This window comes from Rattus rattus, chromosome 1 (genome assembly GCF_011064425.1).
Source record: "Rattus rattus isolate New Zealand chromosome 1, Rrattus_CSIRO_v1, whole genome shotgun sequence".
Lineage (NCBI taxonomy): Eukaryota > Metazoa > Chordata > Mammalia > Rodentia > Muridae > Rattus > Rattus rattus.
In genome coordinates this window covers 145,810,261-145,828,757 of record NC_046154.1, presented here as the reverse complement: position 1 = coordinate 145,828,757, position 18,497 = coordinate 145,810,261, and the positions used below count along the sequence as shown (strand labels likewise).

General features: G+C 39.7%; 1 protein-coding gene across 1 annotated transcript in view; it reads right to left on the bottom strand.

Annotated features, from left to right (window-relative positions):
• The window catches only part of Prex2 (phosphatidylinositol-3,4,5-trisphosphate dependent Rac exchange factor 2), a 209,296-nt gene that overhangs the window by 52,317 nt on the left and 138,482 nt on the right, over nucleotides 1–18,497 (bottom strand). The window contains exons 16-21 of the mRNA XM_032907637.1: nucleotides 17,699–17,841; nucleotides 17,468–17,560; nucleotides 15,067–15,215; nucleotides 8,447–8,532; nucleotides 4,601–4,737; nucleotides 2,018–2,135 (exon numbers count right to left, since the gene is read on the bottom strand). Of these exons, the coding sequence (XP_032763528.1) occupies nucleotides 2,018–2,135; nucleotides 4,601–4,737; nucleotides 8,447–8,532; nucleotides 15,067–15,215; nucleotides 17,468–17,560; nucleotides 17,699–17,841 (726 nt within the window). The remainder of the gene's footprint in view (nucleotides 1–2,017; nucleotides 2,136–4,600; nucleotides 4,738–8,446; nucleotides 8,533–15,066; nucleotides 15,216–17,467; nucleotides 17,561–17,698; nucleotides 17,842–18,497) is intronic.

Genomic DNA, 18,497 nt, shown 5'->3' with positions numbered 1-18,497 from the left:
GCACATGCACAAATATGAAAATAAATGAATAAGTAAGTGAATAAATAAACAAATAAACAAACAAACAAATAAAACCTTTGAATCATCATGAGTCTGAGTAGTAAGCACAATAGGAAGGCCATACCCCATTTATGTCATGCCAGAGCCAAAGATGGCTTTTATGCTTGCCAGGCAAGTGCTCTACATACCAAGCTATAGCCCCAGTGCTCTTTTGTTATTCACAATGAGATTTTGAAACCAATTGTGAATTGTGGTTAAACATATGAGATAATTCCTCAGATTACTGCAAAATGAGAGCCAGGGGATCAATCATATAATTCCTAGCTAAAAGTTCAGCTTCCACTCTCTTCTGGTTGGGGGGAGGAATAGAAGTTAATTTTAATCACCAACAACCAATAAGTCAACCATGTTACATCATAAGACTCCCCGAAAATACTTAAAGTGGTAGAGTCTAAGAGTTTCCAAGGCAGTAAATATATTCATATGCCAGAAGTCAGGGATACCTCAACTCAATGGGGCAGTGTGTTGTACCCCAACTGCCCACCACATTATCTGGCTGCTCAATCAGTGAGACTAAAGAAATTATCCTTCTAGATTTTGAGAATCACTCTACCAAAATATTACATGAAAGAGAAGAGTGCAGAAATCCACTGATAGTAGTACCACTTGGTCTGAAATCAAGGTAGAAACATCAGATTGCAATGGGCATTGACAATAAAGGCATGATGTGGTGCTAACAGTGTGTGCTAACTCCCTGGAAACACAAAAACAGAGATGTAGACATCCAGGTGCTCTCTGGAGAAGGACAGATATTTACACATATGATATGTGAAGTGTTGGCCAGAGAATAATTTCCCAACTATTTATTTGGAGGAAATTCATGGTGTAATAAAAGTATCCAGAGATTCCCACCAATAAATATGTTGGAAGGACACCACAAAAATGTAAGTGAACACAAGGACTTCTGTAGAAATGCTCTGAAAAAAAATCAGTCATGGCATTTGACAAGTGCAGGCACAAATACAATAGCCTCAGCTGCCAAAGGTAAAGGAAGCCGCTGAACACAGTTCAAAGAAGGACTACTCCACTGACAAAAAGGAACAGAAAAAGAAGCAAGAGCCTTACCAAAAGATATACAAGTGTGTATGTGTATATGTGTGAGTATGTTTGTGTATATGTGTGTATGCACATGTGTGTACGTGTGAGTGTGAATGTGTGCATGTGTATGTGTGGCACATGCATACGTACTTACCTCTTTTTGTCAAGGTGTGGATATAATAAATATTATTTGAGTCAGGGGTCTATTTTTAAAGAATATTTTATAGACTATCTCAAACCTAGGGCTTCTTATATGTGCCTGACTATATGAAGCAGATCTTATGAAAATGGGGACCTGATCCATGAGACCCGGGGTGGAAGTAGAGAGTGGGCATTTCTACCTAGCTTTCAGGGAAGCTTACTACAGATGAGCCGTATAGGAACAATAACATCTAAATGACATTCATCTCCAAGAAGGAAATTCTAGGTTGGATTCCCTGCCTTCAGCCCACCTCTCCATGACTTAACTCACATACCAGACCCTTGACCTGAACAAGTTTAATTTCTTCTTCCCGAATGACGGTGACAGGTAACTGGTGAGACTTTCTGTTTTGATGATTAAATGAGAAAGTCTAGGGAAACACTGAAAGGATCCTACTACAGAGCAGGATGCACACATGTAGTCCCATCCTTTAGGGCACAAAGGCAAGAAGATTATCACATATTCTGGACCAGTCTGGGTCATATAGTAGATGAAACCTGCCTCCAAGAAAAATAAAAATAAAGAACCTACAAAATAGAATATGGTGTCACATGTCAACCCTATCTCAACTATATAAGTTGAGATATAGAATGAAATGACATATAAATGTGATAACAAGTTACGGCTCAAAAATATAAGACCTCAGTACTTGGGAACAGGCACGGGCTCTCTGGAAAAGAATGGCATATGCACATGAAGAAATAAAAAGGTACCTACCTTCTACTTTGCAGTCAAAAACATCCCCAGCCTCGTCTCCAGGGGGCTTTGAGTGGGACTTCTGAATGTCTTCCTGAGCACTTTCAAGACTATCATAGACCCACTGTATGGAATCTTGCTGGAGGGAAGGGATGGGAAGGGAGAAATCTCAGAGGTACTGCATAGGCGCAAGATTATGTATTAGTTTCATAACCACTAATAACATACTAATGGGCATCAATGTCAGAAAGAAGCGTAAGCATCATGCTTGTTTACTTTTCTGGTTTAACAGTAATAAAATTTCCAGAAGAAATAAAGTATCAGAAAGGACAGCCAATGGCAGTTCAACACTCCAACTTTTTCTATCTTAAATCATCTTCAGGAGATATGTTCTCCATACTTACACTAAAGACTACTCTTTCAAATAGGATGCAGTTCTAAAATGTCTTATTCAACTGCCTCAAGTATATCTTTAGTGAAGTTATAAATTATACCTTTAAATATGCAAATGCTAATGGGCAATCATTTGCTGCACCAATTACCTATAATTATGCATACCATTTTAAGGTCCTAACAGACACATAGATTTCAATATATTAATGGTATTTATGAATCAAACCAAGGTGAAAACTGGAAAAACATCTTTCACTGTACTGAATTTCCACGTCATGTAACATCCTTTCATGTAAGACATAACTCACCCTGTATTTTAATTGGAACAGCAGTTCAATCCTTATTTAGAGAAAAAAAGACAGATGGGATGATCTCCAAATAAACGCTTCAAGGGTTACATGACTTTAAGGTTTACAAATAAGGTAATAAATCAAATTGAACTGAATTATTTAAGCGTGATAAAATGCACAGCACCCATTTTTATCTGAATCAACTCCACAACTGTGTCTAGCTAGTGTGCTGCTATAAATCACTAAAATGAGAGCTAGCTTTGTGGATGTGATAGAACTCAGGAGTAGGGACATGCTTAACATTCCTGAGGCTGTAGACTCAGTCTCCAGCACCACACACACATAAAACCATGCCAGTTGGCCATTCTCAATGAACCACTATGGGTACACAGTATCCTAGCATTCGTTTAGGTCCTTCTCACCCTGATCCTGCCTTAGCTCTATGACTCGATTTGCCCAGCGGTTTAGTAGTAGCTAGAATCATCTAGGAGGAAGGTTTATAGGAGGTAACATTCCCTTCCTAATATTTTGGTACTATGTACAAAGAAAAATCCTGTAAGAGACCCCAAGACAGGAGCTCAGGGAGACAGCAGGGCACAGACATCTCAGTGCCAAAAAGAAGGGATCCAGGTCCCTATGTGGGTCCCCATGATGTCAGGTATACCAGCAGCTTCAGAAGAACCACCTATAGACAGCTCAGAGGAAGACAGTGTTTTCCTACGTCACCTGGTTTGGAGTCCCCTATTACATGTCAAAGGGTACCTGTCAGGGCATGGTACTCAGTGCATTCATTGTTTCTTTTAATGATTTCTTGATCATGACTTCTCCAAGGAGAGAGGTGGGGAAATGGAAAAGAAGCAAAACTCAGGTGGATCAGTTGGTTTACTTAGTAAAATCCTGATAGAAGAAGGAGGCTTGATTATTTCAAAAGACTCTCAAGGTGGAGGTCACATTCACTTGTACAATTCAACAGATAGTTACTGATCCAGAGTTATGCATATAACTTCTGATTTTCTATTTCAGTTCTGACCCTATTAGTAAGCAGTAAACACAGCTCTACCTCTGTGGAGTTAGTGTTTTACAGACTGTCAGCCTTAGTTTCAAAAAAATAGCCATATATTCTCCCAGTTTGTACCGTCAGATCTCAAAAGCAAGAGGATTTCATCACACAGAGTAAGGAAAACACATGACCCTCCCCTTAAAGGTTCCTGATGCTTCCAGTTGGATAACCTGAGACTCCACTCAACCAGGCCAATATTCATTTTTTTCCAGATAACAATAGAATTTGATTATATTAGGATCCAACTTCATTTTCTGATAGTATTTAACAAACCAAAGGATAGCACCTAAAAATTTAAATACAGGCCACGTATATTCTGGTATTTTCTTTTAAAGCTAAATCCATTTACCCAATAACTATATCTAAAAATTAATTCTATAAAGTCTAGACTTTCTCATAGATTTGTTACAAAGAGTACATTTATATACTCTTGATCACTGTATATTCTAAAGTATCTCATTCTAAGAAATCTACGTTTCATAGCTGTAGATCTAATATTGATAAACCCTTATGAATAAAAGAGACTGAGGGAGGAGCTTGTCTTGTTTGCATGTGGCCCTGGGTTCAACACCTAGGACCAATTGGATTTGAAAGAGAAAGAGGGAAAGAAGAAGAAAGGCGCCTCAGAATATGTTTTGAATAAGTGATAAGACCAAAAGAATAAAATGTAATGATAAAATACAACTATTTCAACACAGCCAGCACTTAAGAATTAAATAACAAGATAAGAGCATCATAATGAAATTCACAGTGCTGTGTTCAGACCGGGAGAAAATTGGGAACCAAAGCTTCCCTTGAATGAGTCCACGCCACCGTTAAGGATTTCATGCAGTGTTCACTGAAATCTAATGTCATCTGTACCTTCATGGGCCGCTTGTATTTGCGGCAGGCGGTGACATGTGCAATGACACTGGCATGTGTCTCCTTGCTGACGTTGATTCCATTTACTTTGATAATACACTGTCCTGGATGAAGGCCAGCTGCTGCAGCCACAGTACCTTTAAATAGAAACGGGAAAAATTGTCAAAATCAGATGTCAGCACAAGGATTCACCTGTATCACATACGGAACAATGGAAACAATTTTAAGCATGACAATGCATAACGAAAATGTTCCTGATGAAGCCCCTTCTGACAGCAATGCCCTCAGTCCTTCTAGTTCTTTACCCATGATCCAGACTGTGATTGATAGAATGGTCCACTGCCTCCGCAAGGATTATTTGGAAGAAATAACACATAGTGACATTGCCTTTCTTATGTCTAGTCAGTCTAACTTTCTAAATGTTTAGTAAAACAAAAGTCAGAAAGATCAAAAGCATGAACTTTACTTAGTTTACTAAGATCCATGGATACTAAAATAATACTACTTTTGTTTTGCAAAAGCAAAAAATTTAATGTGCATATAAAATGAATCCTTTAAAAATCTTGCAGGTATTTTGTTTCTGTGTGGGTGGTACATTTGATGTGAGCATAGACAAGTCTGTGCCTGTGTTTGTGTGTGTGTGTGTGTGTGTGTGTGTGTGTGTGTGTGTGTCTGCATAAGCATGTATGTGTGTCTGAGCTTGTGTGTGTGCGTGCATGCGTGCATGCGTGTGTGTGTGTGTGTGTGTGTGTGTGTGTGTGCACGAGCGCACACGCACATGCTTGCATACACAGACCTGAGCATTTCTTAGATTACCTTTCACTGTACTTTTTCCGTCAGGCTTTACCATTCATCCTGGAGTTAAATTACTAGCTATACTGGCTGTCTAGCAAGGCCCAGGACTCCCCCGTGCCTCCCCAGTGTTGGATTATATCGGTGCACTGCAGATACTACCTTTTTTTATGTGAGCTCTGGAAATTCAAATGCTGGTCTAACAGCAGTTCAAGAACTCCAATTGAATCATCTCTTTAGCCCACATAAAGCAATTCTTAATTTAAAAAAAAGTCAAGTCAATTAGCATCACGACTGGTTGCTTGAAAATAAATGGGAGTTTGGGAGCCGGAGAACGTGTGAACAAAGGAGTTAAGCAGTTATCAATCATCAGTCACTTTGTGTGCATAAGTACATACATCTGTATCTATGGAAAGGTACCTGTGCAAATGTGGCATGTCCTAACTGAAGACTTAAGATTCTCCAACTATTGATATTAGAGTCTGACAAGTACTGTTAATGAATTTCACACACACACACACACACACACACACACACACACACACACACACACACACACACACACACACACACACACACACACACACACACAATATACCAATGTCCACAAGACTTAATGTACAGTAGAAAAGATTTCCCCTACAAGCAATTTACCCATAAAGGAATCATTTTTAAACTTTTATATTCAAAACACCTTATACTCTCTGTTCAATCCCCTCTAACGTTCATTCTTAAAAATGACTTTCCTACACTGAATTGAGCCTTAGGAAAGGAAGAATATTTCAGCAGCAAATAATGCTCTAAGTCAGAAAATCACTCAGCCATGTGGACACACAAGCAGTAGTGTTTGTGTGCAAGCTTAGAGTTAGTGGGAGATCAGGGGAGCATGGACTAAGACTTGATCTGGGGGCAGAGGAGCAGATGAGACAGACTGGAGTGGCAGAGTGAACCCCTTTCCCAGGACTCCTAGCTGCCTGGAGTAAAGTCCCTGGAGTTTGAACTTTATTATACTTGGAAGATACTGAGGAACATATGTCTTACAGCCTGGTGTTTGGGAGGCAAGAAAGAAGTGCATCTTGGGAGACATAAGGCAAGTACGAGAAGGAAAAAGAGCTAGCAGAGCAGGAACCTGTAAAAGGCTCCTGGGGACAGAGCTGGCATCAGGACATGCCGTTCTGTGAGTCGGGCAGACTGCAGGGAAGATGTGCTGTGGTGTCTCACTTGGTTGCTTTCCCTCCAGCTATTCTGAAAAAGGAGCTAGGAAAGCGCTTAGATTGATTCAAGGCTGAACTCTAGTGGCCTGCAAGCAGCAATACCAGCAAGGATGACCGCAGTGACCCTTTCTTGTTGCATAATTTGATAATGAATCACCATTGGGATTTAAAAAAAAAAGTCTGAGAGGAAAAACACAAGGGAACACCTTAATCCCAGTCTTTCCCATTTAAGAAATAAAAAGCATGAACCCAGTGGCGGCCACCCACTCAAAAGACAGTGATGGGACCATAGCTCTATACATTTAGGCTTGCAGTGACTGTGCCTAAGTATGAGACAAACTTCCCTTATAGGGTAGTGAACACAGAAGCTATATGTGATAGCTCAGAGAATGTCTGTTCCACAGCGTTTATCCATGCACTGTGGAAGCCTAAGTGGAAAGTTACTTCTTTTGAAAGAACATTTACTTTTTAGTCATACACACATTGGTTGATTTTATAGTACAAATCTGATTCTGATAAGAACACCATTTCAAAAATGTCTCTGCTTCATGCTTGAGTGATCACACTAGGATGTTTTAAATGTCTACAAACAGCCACCTTCGCCATATTACGTAAACGTGAGACCTCCTGTGCTCACAAACGCCCTTTTTGCTCAGCCAGGCCGATTGTTCTGTGCAGCGCACGGAATCTCTCCACCCTTTAATGGTGTCAAGATGAAATAAAAGTAGTTATCACGAGAACCTTTTCTTATTTGCCCTTCAAATAATTTCAAAAACTGAAGCAGGCTTTTAATCATTAAAATTGTTTGCTTTGGAATGAATTTCATGATGAGATTTTTTTTTTGAGAACTCAAAGGAAAAAGTTGAAGGAAATATATAACAAGATTACCATCAAAGCCTGCACTCTCTACAAAACTTGAAAACTCTCCTTTTTAAATTATTGAACAAAGACCCCAAATTTATTTGATGCTAAGGAAAACACAACTTGATAACCTTAAAATCATTGTTAATTTAAACTAGACAAAAAAATTATGATTGAGGTTGTCATTCTTCAATCAGATTTGTAACAACAATAATATAATTAAGAATTTGGGGGCCTATTCATTTATTTGTTCACGGGGTTTAGTGTATGCATCTATGCATGTGTGCCCATGCATGTATGTGTTTGTACATATGTATGGACATGTGGAGGGCCAGGACTGTGTATTTCCTAGAACACTGCACCTCAGGATTTTAGCCAGATTTCTCACTGAACCTGAAATTTGCCTTTGGACTGTATTAGACACTGAGCAAGCCAGGGGATTTTCCAGTTTCTGTGTCCCCAGAGCTGCGATTAGAGTTAGTAGCAAGCACACAAAGTCTGTTTTGTATTTCGTTTTTAATGTAACAGTTGGAGATCAAAACTCACAATCTCATGTTCGTGGGGTGAGTACTTCACCTACTGAGCCATCTCTCCAATCTCCCTTTTGTTTTTATTTTTTTGTTTGTTTTTTGGTTTTTGGTTTTCTGTTGTTTTGTTTTGTTTTTTTTCTTTTGTTTTGTTTCGTTTTGTTTTTGAGAAAAGTCTCACTCTTGCCTGAGCTAGCCTTGAATTTGAATCAGTCCTTCCTACCTTGGCTTTCCTAAGTGCTAGACATGTAGAAGTGTGCCAGGGCACACAAGTTGAAGTTTTGAGGTTTTATTTTGATGTATTATTTCCAGAATATCATTTGTGAGAGTTATGTCAGTGAAAGGGAACCATTGCTAGCACTTTGAGGACAGGGATAGGGGACCGGCCAAAGGACTAAAGCAAGGACTGAGTGGCTGAAGCACTTCCCACGCAGTGACAAAGGATGTCTCACCTCTTCCCACAGCATGCACAACTGAAGGACCAAAGCCTCTGATCTGGAAACCAAGCCCATCTGCAGAATCTGGGATCTTAACAGTCCTAAAAGTAACCAGAAAATAAGGTGAGACAAATGTAAATCGGTTCCTGGGTACTCTTCTACACCTCAGCTCATTTCAGCAAGGCACGCATCCTGAGATGGCCAGCCGGAGTTCAGCAGCGACTCCAGCTGAGACGCTCAGGGTCCTCAACAGGAATTAAGTAGAATGGCGGTGGTGGACTCCAGATGGGCTCCCAGCTCAGGCCCCCAAAACAGGATGTGAAGAACAATAGGTGGCAGAGGCCACTCCAGCTAGGTCAGCTTAGACAACTACACTGAAACTTCCTCACCAAGGAGCATGTGCAGTGCTGTTCACCTTTCCCCTACTGGACTTTTCAACCTCCTAGGCACTGAAGCCTCTCATGCATGGTCTTGCATTTTATTCTTCTACTTATACCAAATACAATTTTATATGGGAGGGGAAGCTCTTTGCTAGGTTGCCCCCATTGTTAGAAATGCCCCCCCCGGGGAGAGGGGGCAGGAGAGGGGATTATTAGTAATAATATGTGGAAGAGAAATCTAAGCCCCCACCCACGTGGCCAGCAGAGTTGTTGCTCAGCTCAGACTGCTCTGTACTAGAGCACATTCTTCACTCCCCATTTGTCCTAACTGAACCTTCCCCTGCTTGATCTATGACTGTTTCCCAGATGAATTCTTAATGCAGGAGCCTAAGAGGGGAGACTGCTGCTGAGGTCTAGATCAGAAAAAAAAACTGGAAAACTGGAGAGGGTCTACCTGGAGAATGCCACTGAATGAGGAGCCAGTGGAGGTAACACTGGTCATTGCCTAAGCAAAAGCTAGACGTGGAATAGGGCTGCCATAACATACCCACAATCTGTTACATGGATGAGCTGTGTGTGTGAAGAACAGGCTATGTGGACACTGAACCAGCTCTGCATCCTTATTCTGATACATTGTAGCTGGGTAAACTTGGGTTTGGACTAGCTCCTGTTGGAAAACATACTACAGAAACCGTTGGAGGTTATCACTGATAAAACTTTTTTTTTTGTAGTATGCTGTTGAGAATTAAAGAGATACAGTTTCTATTCTAGTTAAATTCTGTTGCTAGCATCAAAACATGGCCAAAAGAAAGCTGTAGGGGCTTTACTTCATCGTATAGGTTACTGCCAATCATCAAGGGAAACTCCAGCAAAGGCCAAGGCAGGAACAGAAGCAGAGACCATAGGACAGTACGGCTTAGAGGCTAACTTTCTGCTTCTCAGCTAGCTTCCCTACGCAGTACAGACACGACAGCCAAGGAGTGGCCCAGCTAACAGAGGGTGAGGCCATCTTCCATCCATTAGCAGTCAGGAAAATGGCCCCACAGACAAGGCCATAGAACAATCTGATGAAGCCAGTTCCTCAGCTAAGTTCTCCCCTCCTCAGGTATGTCAGGCTGATGTCCAAGATTAGCCACTACAGGTAATAGACTGCCCTGAAAGATGCTGAGCTAGACAGATGCTCAAGAGGAAAAGAAGCATTCTTTATGGACTTATTATTACAAACAGGAAATGGGTAACTAATAATATAAACAAAGCACGCAGTACATTTCTACTATCGCAAACATCACCAGAGGACCAACAAGGACAAGTTATAGGGGACAGAGCTGCCCGACACTATATCATGGTATCAGGAATTTGATTCACTTCTGCATTGCTGTAATACAGCTCTGGAAGAATAAGACATTTAAAAAGGTAAAAACCCGAGTAAGAGAAGCACTGCCCATGGAACCCGCACCAAAATGAATTTGAGGAGGAGGAGAATAAAAGATGGTTGTCATGGCACACTGGAAGGGATGTGCTGTTCGTCCCCGACAATGGAGCCCATTCCATGGGAGGAAGCCAGGGATCGGAGAGCAAACTCGAAGAGCAGAGCACTCTACAGAGGATGGAGCATCCTTACGTGAAGGTGAGTGCCATACACTGAAGCAGAGAGCAGGACAAACTGGACGCAGTGCAGTACATTTTGCTGGATGGCCCTGCCTGCCCGAGTACCGACTGTGCTCTGAAAAGGATAAACCGCTTATAAAAGAAATCTAAGCAGCCCTTCACGGACACACTGAAGATAGGCTTATCTATTGGAGGCAGCTCACAGAAGACCCTGTGCCTGGAACAGTCTAGAAAACCACAAGTTACATTTAGGTCAGCAGGCAGTGCCCAACCCTGAAGTCTCTGATGTAACCCAGGCAAGCAATCAGTGATAAAAATGCAAAGTCCCCGTCCAGTGGCAGTTTGAAAGCACTATTTATTATAAATGAGGCTATAGACCATAGCTTGATTTGCATATATGTATGACAGGGGTCAGAGAAACAGCACATCCCTTATCTTTAGTTAAATGTTTTCTGAGGTACAGGTCTGTATCCATTTCATTTGAACAGGAAACCCTTATTACCTGTCAAAGAGACATGTCACTTCATTAAAATTAAAGCGAACTAAGGCGAGAGGGGAATGAATACAAGAGCTGGTGAGGATGAAACAGAAAGTGGCTGCCGGCTTCTGTGTATGCTGTAGGCAAAGTCACTTAGCCCGGACTACCTTACAGCTTCCGAACAGTGCTTGATTACTTGTAGGCTGTCTGTCCTTCTCAGCAGCCTCTCAGCGCTTTCTCAGTAAGGTCTGCCCATCTAACTCGGCTGTGTGAGGCTGACTTCTACTCTTCAAGAAGATTTCTATCCATTTAAAAAACTGTGTATACAACACCATGAAATCCATTTTAGGGAAAAACTTGGAATTCTTCTAATTAAATATGATTAAACTCAAATAAAAACATGACCTTTGGAGATCATGCTTTTCCAATGGGAAAACCACATTGCCTGTTAAAATAATTAATAAAATTATACGTGAGGAATGTTCTATTTCTGGTAGAAAATAAATATGTGAAATCGGCTACTGCAAAGCCTTTTGGAGAAATTCCTTGATGTTATCAAGTGTAAAACACAGCTGGAATGAAAGGAAAATTCTGCTGTATTTACTTCTTATATTTTTATCTTTTCCTCTCTACTTAAATTACAAAAAATAAAAAATAAGTAAAAAGAAGAAAAAGAAAGAAAGAAAAGAATAACCCATCCAAGGCTTCCGCAGTTTCTCCCGAGGCCTCATGCTCTCTGGGCCTGATCTAAAGATGCTCCCCAGCCCAGGCGGCCTTGGAAGCCTGAGAAGGAGAAAGCACGATTTAAGACAAAATGAACTGTTTGGAGACATGGAGATATCACTGACTCTCTGTCCCCGCCCACTCCTCTTTATATTAAGTGAGAATCACTCACTCGGGTAAACATCGCAGGTGATCTGTCTGCACCAGGGCACATGCAGCCCGCTGGAGGTACTTTACTTCATGACCTTTCTGAGAAGTTACCTGTCAGAGTAGAAAATCCACCTAGGAGAAAAGCCCGTACTGTCCTCCTTATACTCAGGTCAAATTATGAACGAAAATATCAAGGAAACCCTAAGACACTGTACTGGGTGGGGAATTCTAAATGTCCTGGGGGAAGTGAGTGGCTCCTGAGAGATCTGGCCTAGTTGATGATGTCAGATCTTGATGGACTCACAATGTTCTGGATTACTGGGAGGTGATGAAAGGGGAGCAGGTTTATGCAATTGAGTGGTTAAAGGCTGTAATCTTCTCCTGAATGCTTCCTGTCTTTCTGTTTCACTGTTTTCAGGTTCCCATCAGGTCACCACACACTCCCACCTCCATCATGTTGTGGCTTAGTACACAGAGCCAAGCAACTCTGAACTGAGTCCTCTGAAACCAGGAGCTGAAATAAACCTTTCTCCTTTGAGATGCTCATGTCATCTATTTGCCACAGAGAGACAAACTAATGCATTCAGCCTTATTAGGCAGGGAGATGTCAGTAGACACATAGGAAATGGATCGTTATAACTGGAGTGTTTCAAAGTCTTGAAAAAACTGCCAACTCTTTAATAATCAGCAACTTAGACCAAAGGAAAACTAGTAATCTATGCAGCTTAGAAAGTCACTTTCAAATGGAAATGTTAGGAATGTGAGTATTCTCATGGCCTCAACTATTATAAGTGACCATACCTATTTATTGCTAAGGCACACTGCAGTGTCTGAGAACATGTCTGCTGCTCACAGTAGGATGTTGAAAGTTTCTACCAGCAATTAGTGGGTAGACTAGCTTGGGATGCCAGGACACAGCCCACAAAGTGCAAAGTGCCTACTCGAGTTTGGAGTTATGAGACTTATTTTACACTTTCCTTAATGGAAACCAGTATAACTGTCTAAAGACAATATACCATCAATTAATAATGTTGTAACTTACAGGAGGATTTCCCATAATACCACTCTAGCTTATTTATATTGTCTCTTAAAAAGAGAACATAACTTTTTCTTTAATATATGTGAATGGTCTAAAGATTCAATATAAAGAGAATATTAGGGGAAGTCATATATTTCAAGTATATTAAAAGAAAACATGAGTATGTAATCTTTTAAATATTTATTCATTTATTTATTCTCTCTCTCTCTCTCTCTGTGTGTGTGTGTGTGTGTGTGTGTGTGTGTGTATGCACGCACACAGGTGTACTCACGTGTGTAGTCAAAGGACAATTTTCAGGAGTCTACATTGCACAACAACACTTAGGGAATGACTGGAAAACATGGGCCCAGGACTCTGACAGCTCAGGATTTGTTTCCATCTGTTTAGTCTTTAAGTCATTGGCTATATGTTCTATCAATTATTGAAATGTCCATGTAAGCAGATCAGTTATTGTAAGGGTAAATCCAGTGGCCACAGGGCATATACTTATATTCACTAATAATTGTTTCAAATACCTCTCTACTCCTTCCTAAGATATTTTATAGCTTTTAAATGCCTTAAATGTGTGAGGACACAGGCAACTAAGATAACCTTCCCTAAACAGGACTAGATAAACAAGGAAAAATAAACTATAATTATACATAGAGAGAAGACACTGAAGTGATTCTTTGCTGCCCTCTCGCCTAGTGCTTCCTGTGAGAAACTATGTTAACAAGCCACACTTATGCTTTCGGGCCACTTAGTGTATTACATTATGAGCTAAAGCACCCGTGACCATTAATGACTTAGCATTGTCAGACAGGGATGTTCTAGGGAGAATCCAGCCCATTAAAATGCATTCATACTCAAGAACAATGTAAGTATGATACATCTAGCTAGCCCTGAGTGTGTGTGCTATAAAATACTCTACATATAAAAGTATTTTAAAGTCAACAAGGATACCAGCTATGGTCATACAGTTTCCTAAATTATTAAAATAAAACAATCATTTTAAGTGACATCCTTCATATTCATCTTAAAATTAATAAAGTTGCTTGTTCTAACTGAAACAGATTTTAAATAGGAATTGAGGCATAACTCATTCACATGTTCTGTTAAATACTTTGCATATATGTCATCTCAACCAGCTGATGACTAATCTGAGAAAGAAATACCAGGTCACTAATAGAAACAAATTAGAGAATAAAAGCCAATGAACTGTATGGACATCAATTGTTTTAGCTAAAGACACTGCCGTAGAGCATGGCCCTAGTCCATGTGTGCATGATTATATCACATATCAATACTCTGATAAACAGCAATTGGTTTCTAAACAGTAGTAGCTGTTTAAATGTGGTAAAATTTGAAGAAAAATTAGTTCCTCTAAAGAAATATGTACTTTGAATCTTTCATAATGAATATTGTTACATTTCATATGTTGAACCCAAAAGGCCCATGTGTTGAACAGTCTCATGATGGTAGCATTATCTAAAGATGACCGAATCATGATTTCCTCCCTTGGCTGACTCATGAATTGAGTTCATAGATGTTGGGCTAATAGTAACTGTGCCAAGTTTGAGAAGTTTGATACTGGGCGCATGCCCTTGAGAGGTAGGTCTTGTCTAGGAGCACAATTTTTGGCTCCCTCTCTCTGCTTTCTGAACAACATTGAGTGAACAGTTTTACAACACCATTCTTTCCTCTCATTATGGACTGAAACTTCTGAAATTACGAGTTAAAGTAATCCTCTACTATGTTTTTTTGTTATCTCAGCTACTGTGTCATAACAATTAAAGACAAGCACAAACATTGTTTCCTTATGTAAACAGAAGCATGGAGAGCCACAGAGTTTTGGGTTAGTTTGCTTTAAAGGGAAGAGCAACTTACTAAGAATGTGCATGCATCATGTACCTTCTGAGTTTGATTCCATGCATATGAGCAGTACATTATAGACTGAATAATCGACAACACTTCCTATAGCCAAGCATACAGTTCTTTATTCTCAACTTTCAGGTGCTCTAATAAATTAGTTTTTACTCAGTCAAACTCACCGTAACCCAAAATAGCAAAGTTTGGACAGTAAAAGAAAAATGTCATTGCTACCAACACCATTTAATTCAGGAGTGAGCACATTTTTCGATAAGCAGTGCAGTTTCCTCTCTCATCTAAAGGCCTGTTCCCACCATGTTGGGGAGGCATACATATTGTAAACCAGGAGAATAACGACCTGAAGTTAGCATCACTACTCTACTCATCCCTGTTCCTCTGTGTCACTTACTCCCTTGGCTTTGTGCTCACAAGGACTCTCAGTGGCTTTCTGCTGTTCAAGCATGATTTCAGGAAGCAATCAACTTCAGGAAAAGGTCTCAGAAAAACCAGGTCACCATTAATAGCAAATATCTTCTTCCCAACTTCCATGCCAGCCATCTAAGGGGGAAATACCAAGAGTAATTGGAATGATAATTTAATGAATAGTTTTTCACAAAACTGAATCAGAGAAGGCTCAGCATGTACACATTTGTACATGAAAACACATATTCTATACTGTTATACAAATTTATGCAACAGAACCATGAATGCAATAATAGTTATAATAATACAGAGAATTATTGTAAATGAGATTGCAGAGTCTTATTGAAATCAACTCTCCCCGTAACCCCATGCATGTTATTCCTTAATACTGTATGCATCTTTGGCTCTCTCTTGTTGTTATAACAACAGTGTCTTTAATTTAAAAAAATAAATAAACTTGACTTTTAATTTACAAACCAAGATATATAGATCAATAGATAGATAGATAGATAGATAGATAGATAGATAGATAGATAGATAGACAGACAGACAGATGGATAGATGTGTATCTCCAGATGTATGTTTTATATATTATACAAATATATTATATATTATATATAAATTTATTTATTTAGCTTAGAAATTTTTGTCCCACGAATATATAAACATATTGACTACAACCAATTTGTATCTCCAGCCTCCATCAGCATGAGTGTGCCCAGTATAAAGGAACTGAAAGAGAAGCCAGGAATCCAAGCAAGTACAGTCCAACAAGTGCAGGTTATGCCTAATGCAACCCGCTGAAAGAGGATAAGGAAGACATTACCCCTACAGTCAGCCCAGACGTCCTAACCAGCAAGACTATCCTCTATATTGAACTGCAGTTACTTAATGAGATGGGCTTTTTTTTCTTTTCTATTGCAGAGTAAAATAATGCTCTGCTCTAAGTCCAGCCTTTAAAAGCACCTGGGAGAAGCATCTTCTCCCATAGAATTATTTCATGGTCACTGGATGGTCAGATACATGAACAGACCACAAATGGACCACAGGTCATATATTTGCACTTGGAGTGATGGATAGAAAACTTTATCTTGCACACTTTTGTTTTAGGGTGAAATAAAAGACCTTTACGACTAGTTTACACAGAGTACCACTGACTTTACTACACAGATTTAAAATTATATATGTTCTACTATTCCAGTTCTTATATTTTTATGAAAGACATGAATACTGAAGTGTTTGCTTAAGGTTATGTACCTTGCAAATTAGGTAGCAGGATAGTCTTTAAATCCAGTATTACCATGGTATAGCATTGTTAAACTCAATAAGAAAAGAGAAGAAAGGAGGGAGAGAAGCAAGGGGCAGGAAAACAGGGAGGAAGATGAAGGGAAGGAGAGGCAGAGAGAGATAAAGACAGATACAGAGAGACAAAGAAACAGAACAGAATTCGTGTGTGTGTGTGTGTGTGTGTGTGTGTGTGTGTGTGTGTGTGTGTGTGTGATGTATGTACATGTATATGCATCCGTCTGGCAGCCAGAGGGCAACTCTGGTTGTTGTTCAGGTGATGCCCACCTTGTCACCTTATTTCTTGAGATAGGTCTTTTATTGGCTTGGTAATCACCAAGCAGCCTAGGATTGCTGGCCTATGAGTGCAGGATTTCACCTGCTTCCACCTCCTAAGCATAGGATTACAAGCATGCACATACCACATTTAAAACAAAACAAAACAAAACAAAACAAAACTTTATCAAACTCAGTCCCTCATGTATATACAGGAAAACCACCAAAGTTTCCAGCTCAGAACAGGGAATGTCATCTGCTTTCTACATGTCTATAATCCTAGAGTCTAGAATACTAACTGCTATCAAATGAATATTTCTCAGTGAAGGAGTCAATGATCAGAAGAGTTCACTGTTTAACAACTTAGTGATGCGAGAAGATGACAATTAGAATTAATTTAATGAAAAAGTCAAAATGTTTGCTTTAATGATGGAAATTACTTTCATAGAAAAGACAACCAACGCAGAAGACAGAAGATACTGCCTTCGCTTGAACAGAAGAGCCATCTGGTAGACCTAGAACAACTGTCACACCCTACACAGCTTCCAAAAACTTCTAGGATGGATTGCATGATTGGAACAATCCTGGAAACACATCACTGGGGAACTCTTCAACTCAGAGCTGAAGATCTCTGGAATATCAGCACCTCTCATCTCCAGTTATCACTGAGACACAGTCCCAGCTGATACAAACTCAACAGTATGTGTCAGAACCTCAGTGCATGATTGTTCAGAGACACCATCTTCAATAAACACATAATGTTTGATTTCAGTTTGGCACTGCATTGCATGATGACAAACCTTAACAAAAATACTAATTAATATTACCTCAGCATTTGACCCTTTTTCCACTAACTTTATTATTGGAACTTTATTTTTGTCTTCCAGCCCAAATCCATAGCTGCCTTCGTTGGATTTAATCTGAAACGTAAAATACTAACATTACTGATAAAGAATGAGGAGGTCTTTACAATGAACTACATCGAAAGCATCAACATGTTATTATGTCCTCGTGCTTATCACTACCCCAGAAAGAAACCTAAGGTGGCAGCGGCTTACCAACAGTGACTTAGCTATGACATTCTCCACCACCTTCAAGTCGTGTTTCATCAGCCTGTGTTTCATATTTGATCCTTCCATTTCCTCATCGGCAAAAAAGCGGAAAAGTAGAGGCTCGTCTTTGAATTCACTTTTTTCTAGGACTAGAAAAATGGAGAGATTCAATAATTTCAGTAAGCTTGAATCTCAAGCTCGTTTTCCACACCGGTACACACTTAGGGACATCTCGTCAACCATGAGCTCAGCTTTGGATTCCTAGAACAAGGTCTCCTCTCATATACTTCTCAGATTCCTTCAATGACCTATGCCTACGTTTCCTGTAAATTACTGTTTTCTGCAGGATTTTCCATTTTAAAATAAGTAGCATCTTCTCAATGTTGAAACTCTTAATCTTCCATTGTCCAAATGAAAATAAAAATTTAAAGAAGAAAATATAATTCCTAAATCTCACATATTCTAAATGTAAAACTCATTTTCCACTTTCAGAAAATACGCCTGCTTTTAATATTCTGCATCTTTATGGAAAAGGTCAACTGGGTTGCATAGTGTGATAGTGATTCCCTATGTCAACTTGATTATATCTGGAGTGAACTACAATCAGAAATGGAGGGTACACCTCTGATCTAGATTTTGAGGCTGGAACACACAGGCTTTTGATCCCAATCTTGAAGCATAGTGGCCATGAAAAACTTCGGCATAGGCAAAATGATGCATGCCTTTAATCCCATGAGACAGAAGCAAGCAGATCTCCGAGTTCAAGGCCAGCCTAGGGCAGAGCAAGTTCCAAGTAAAGAACAGT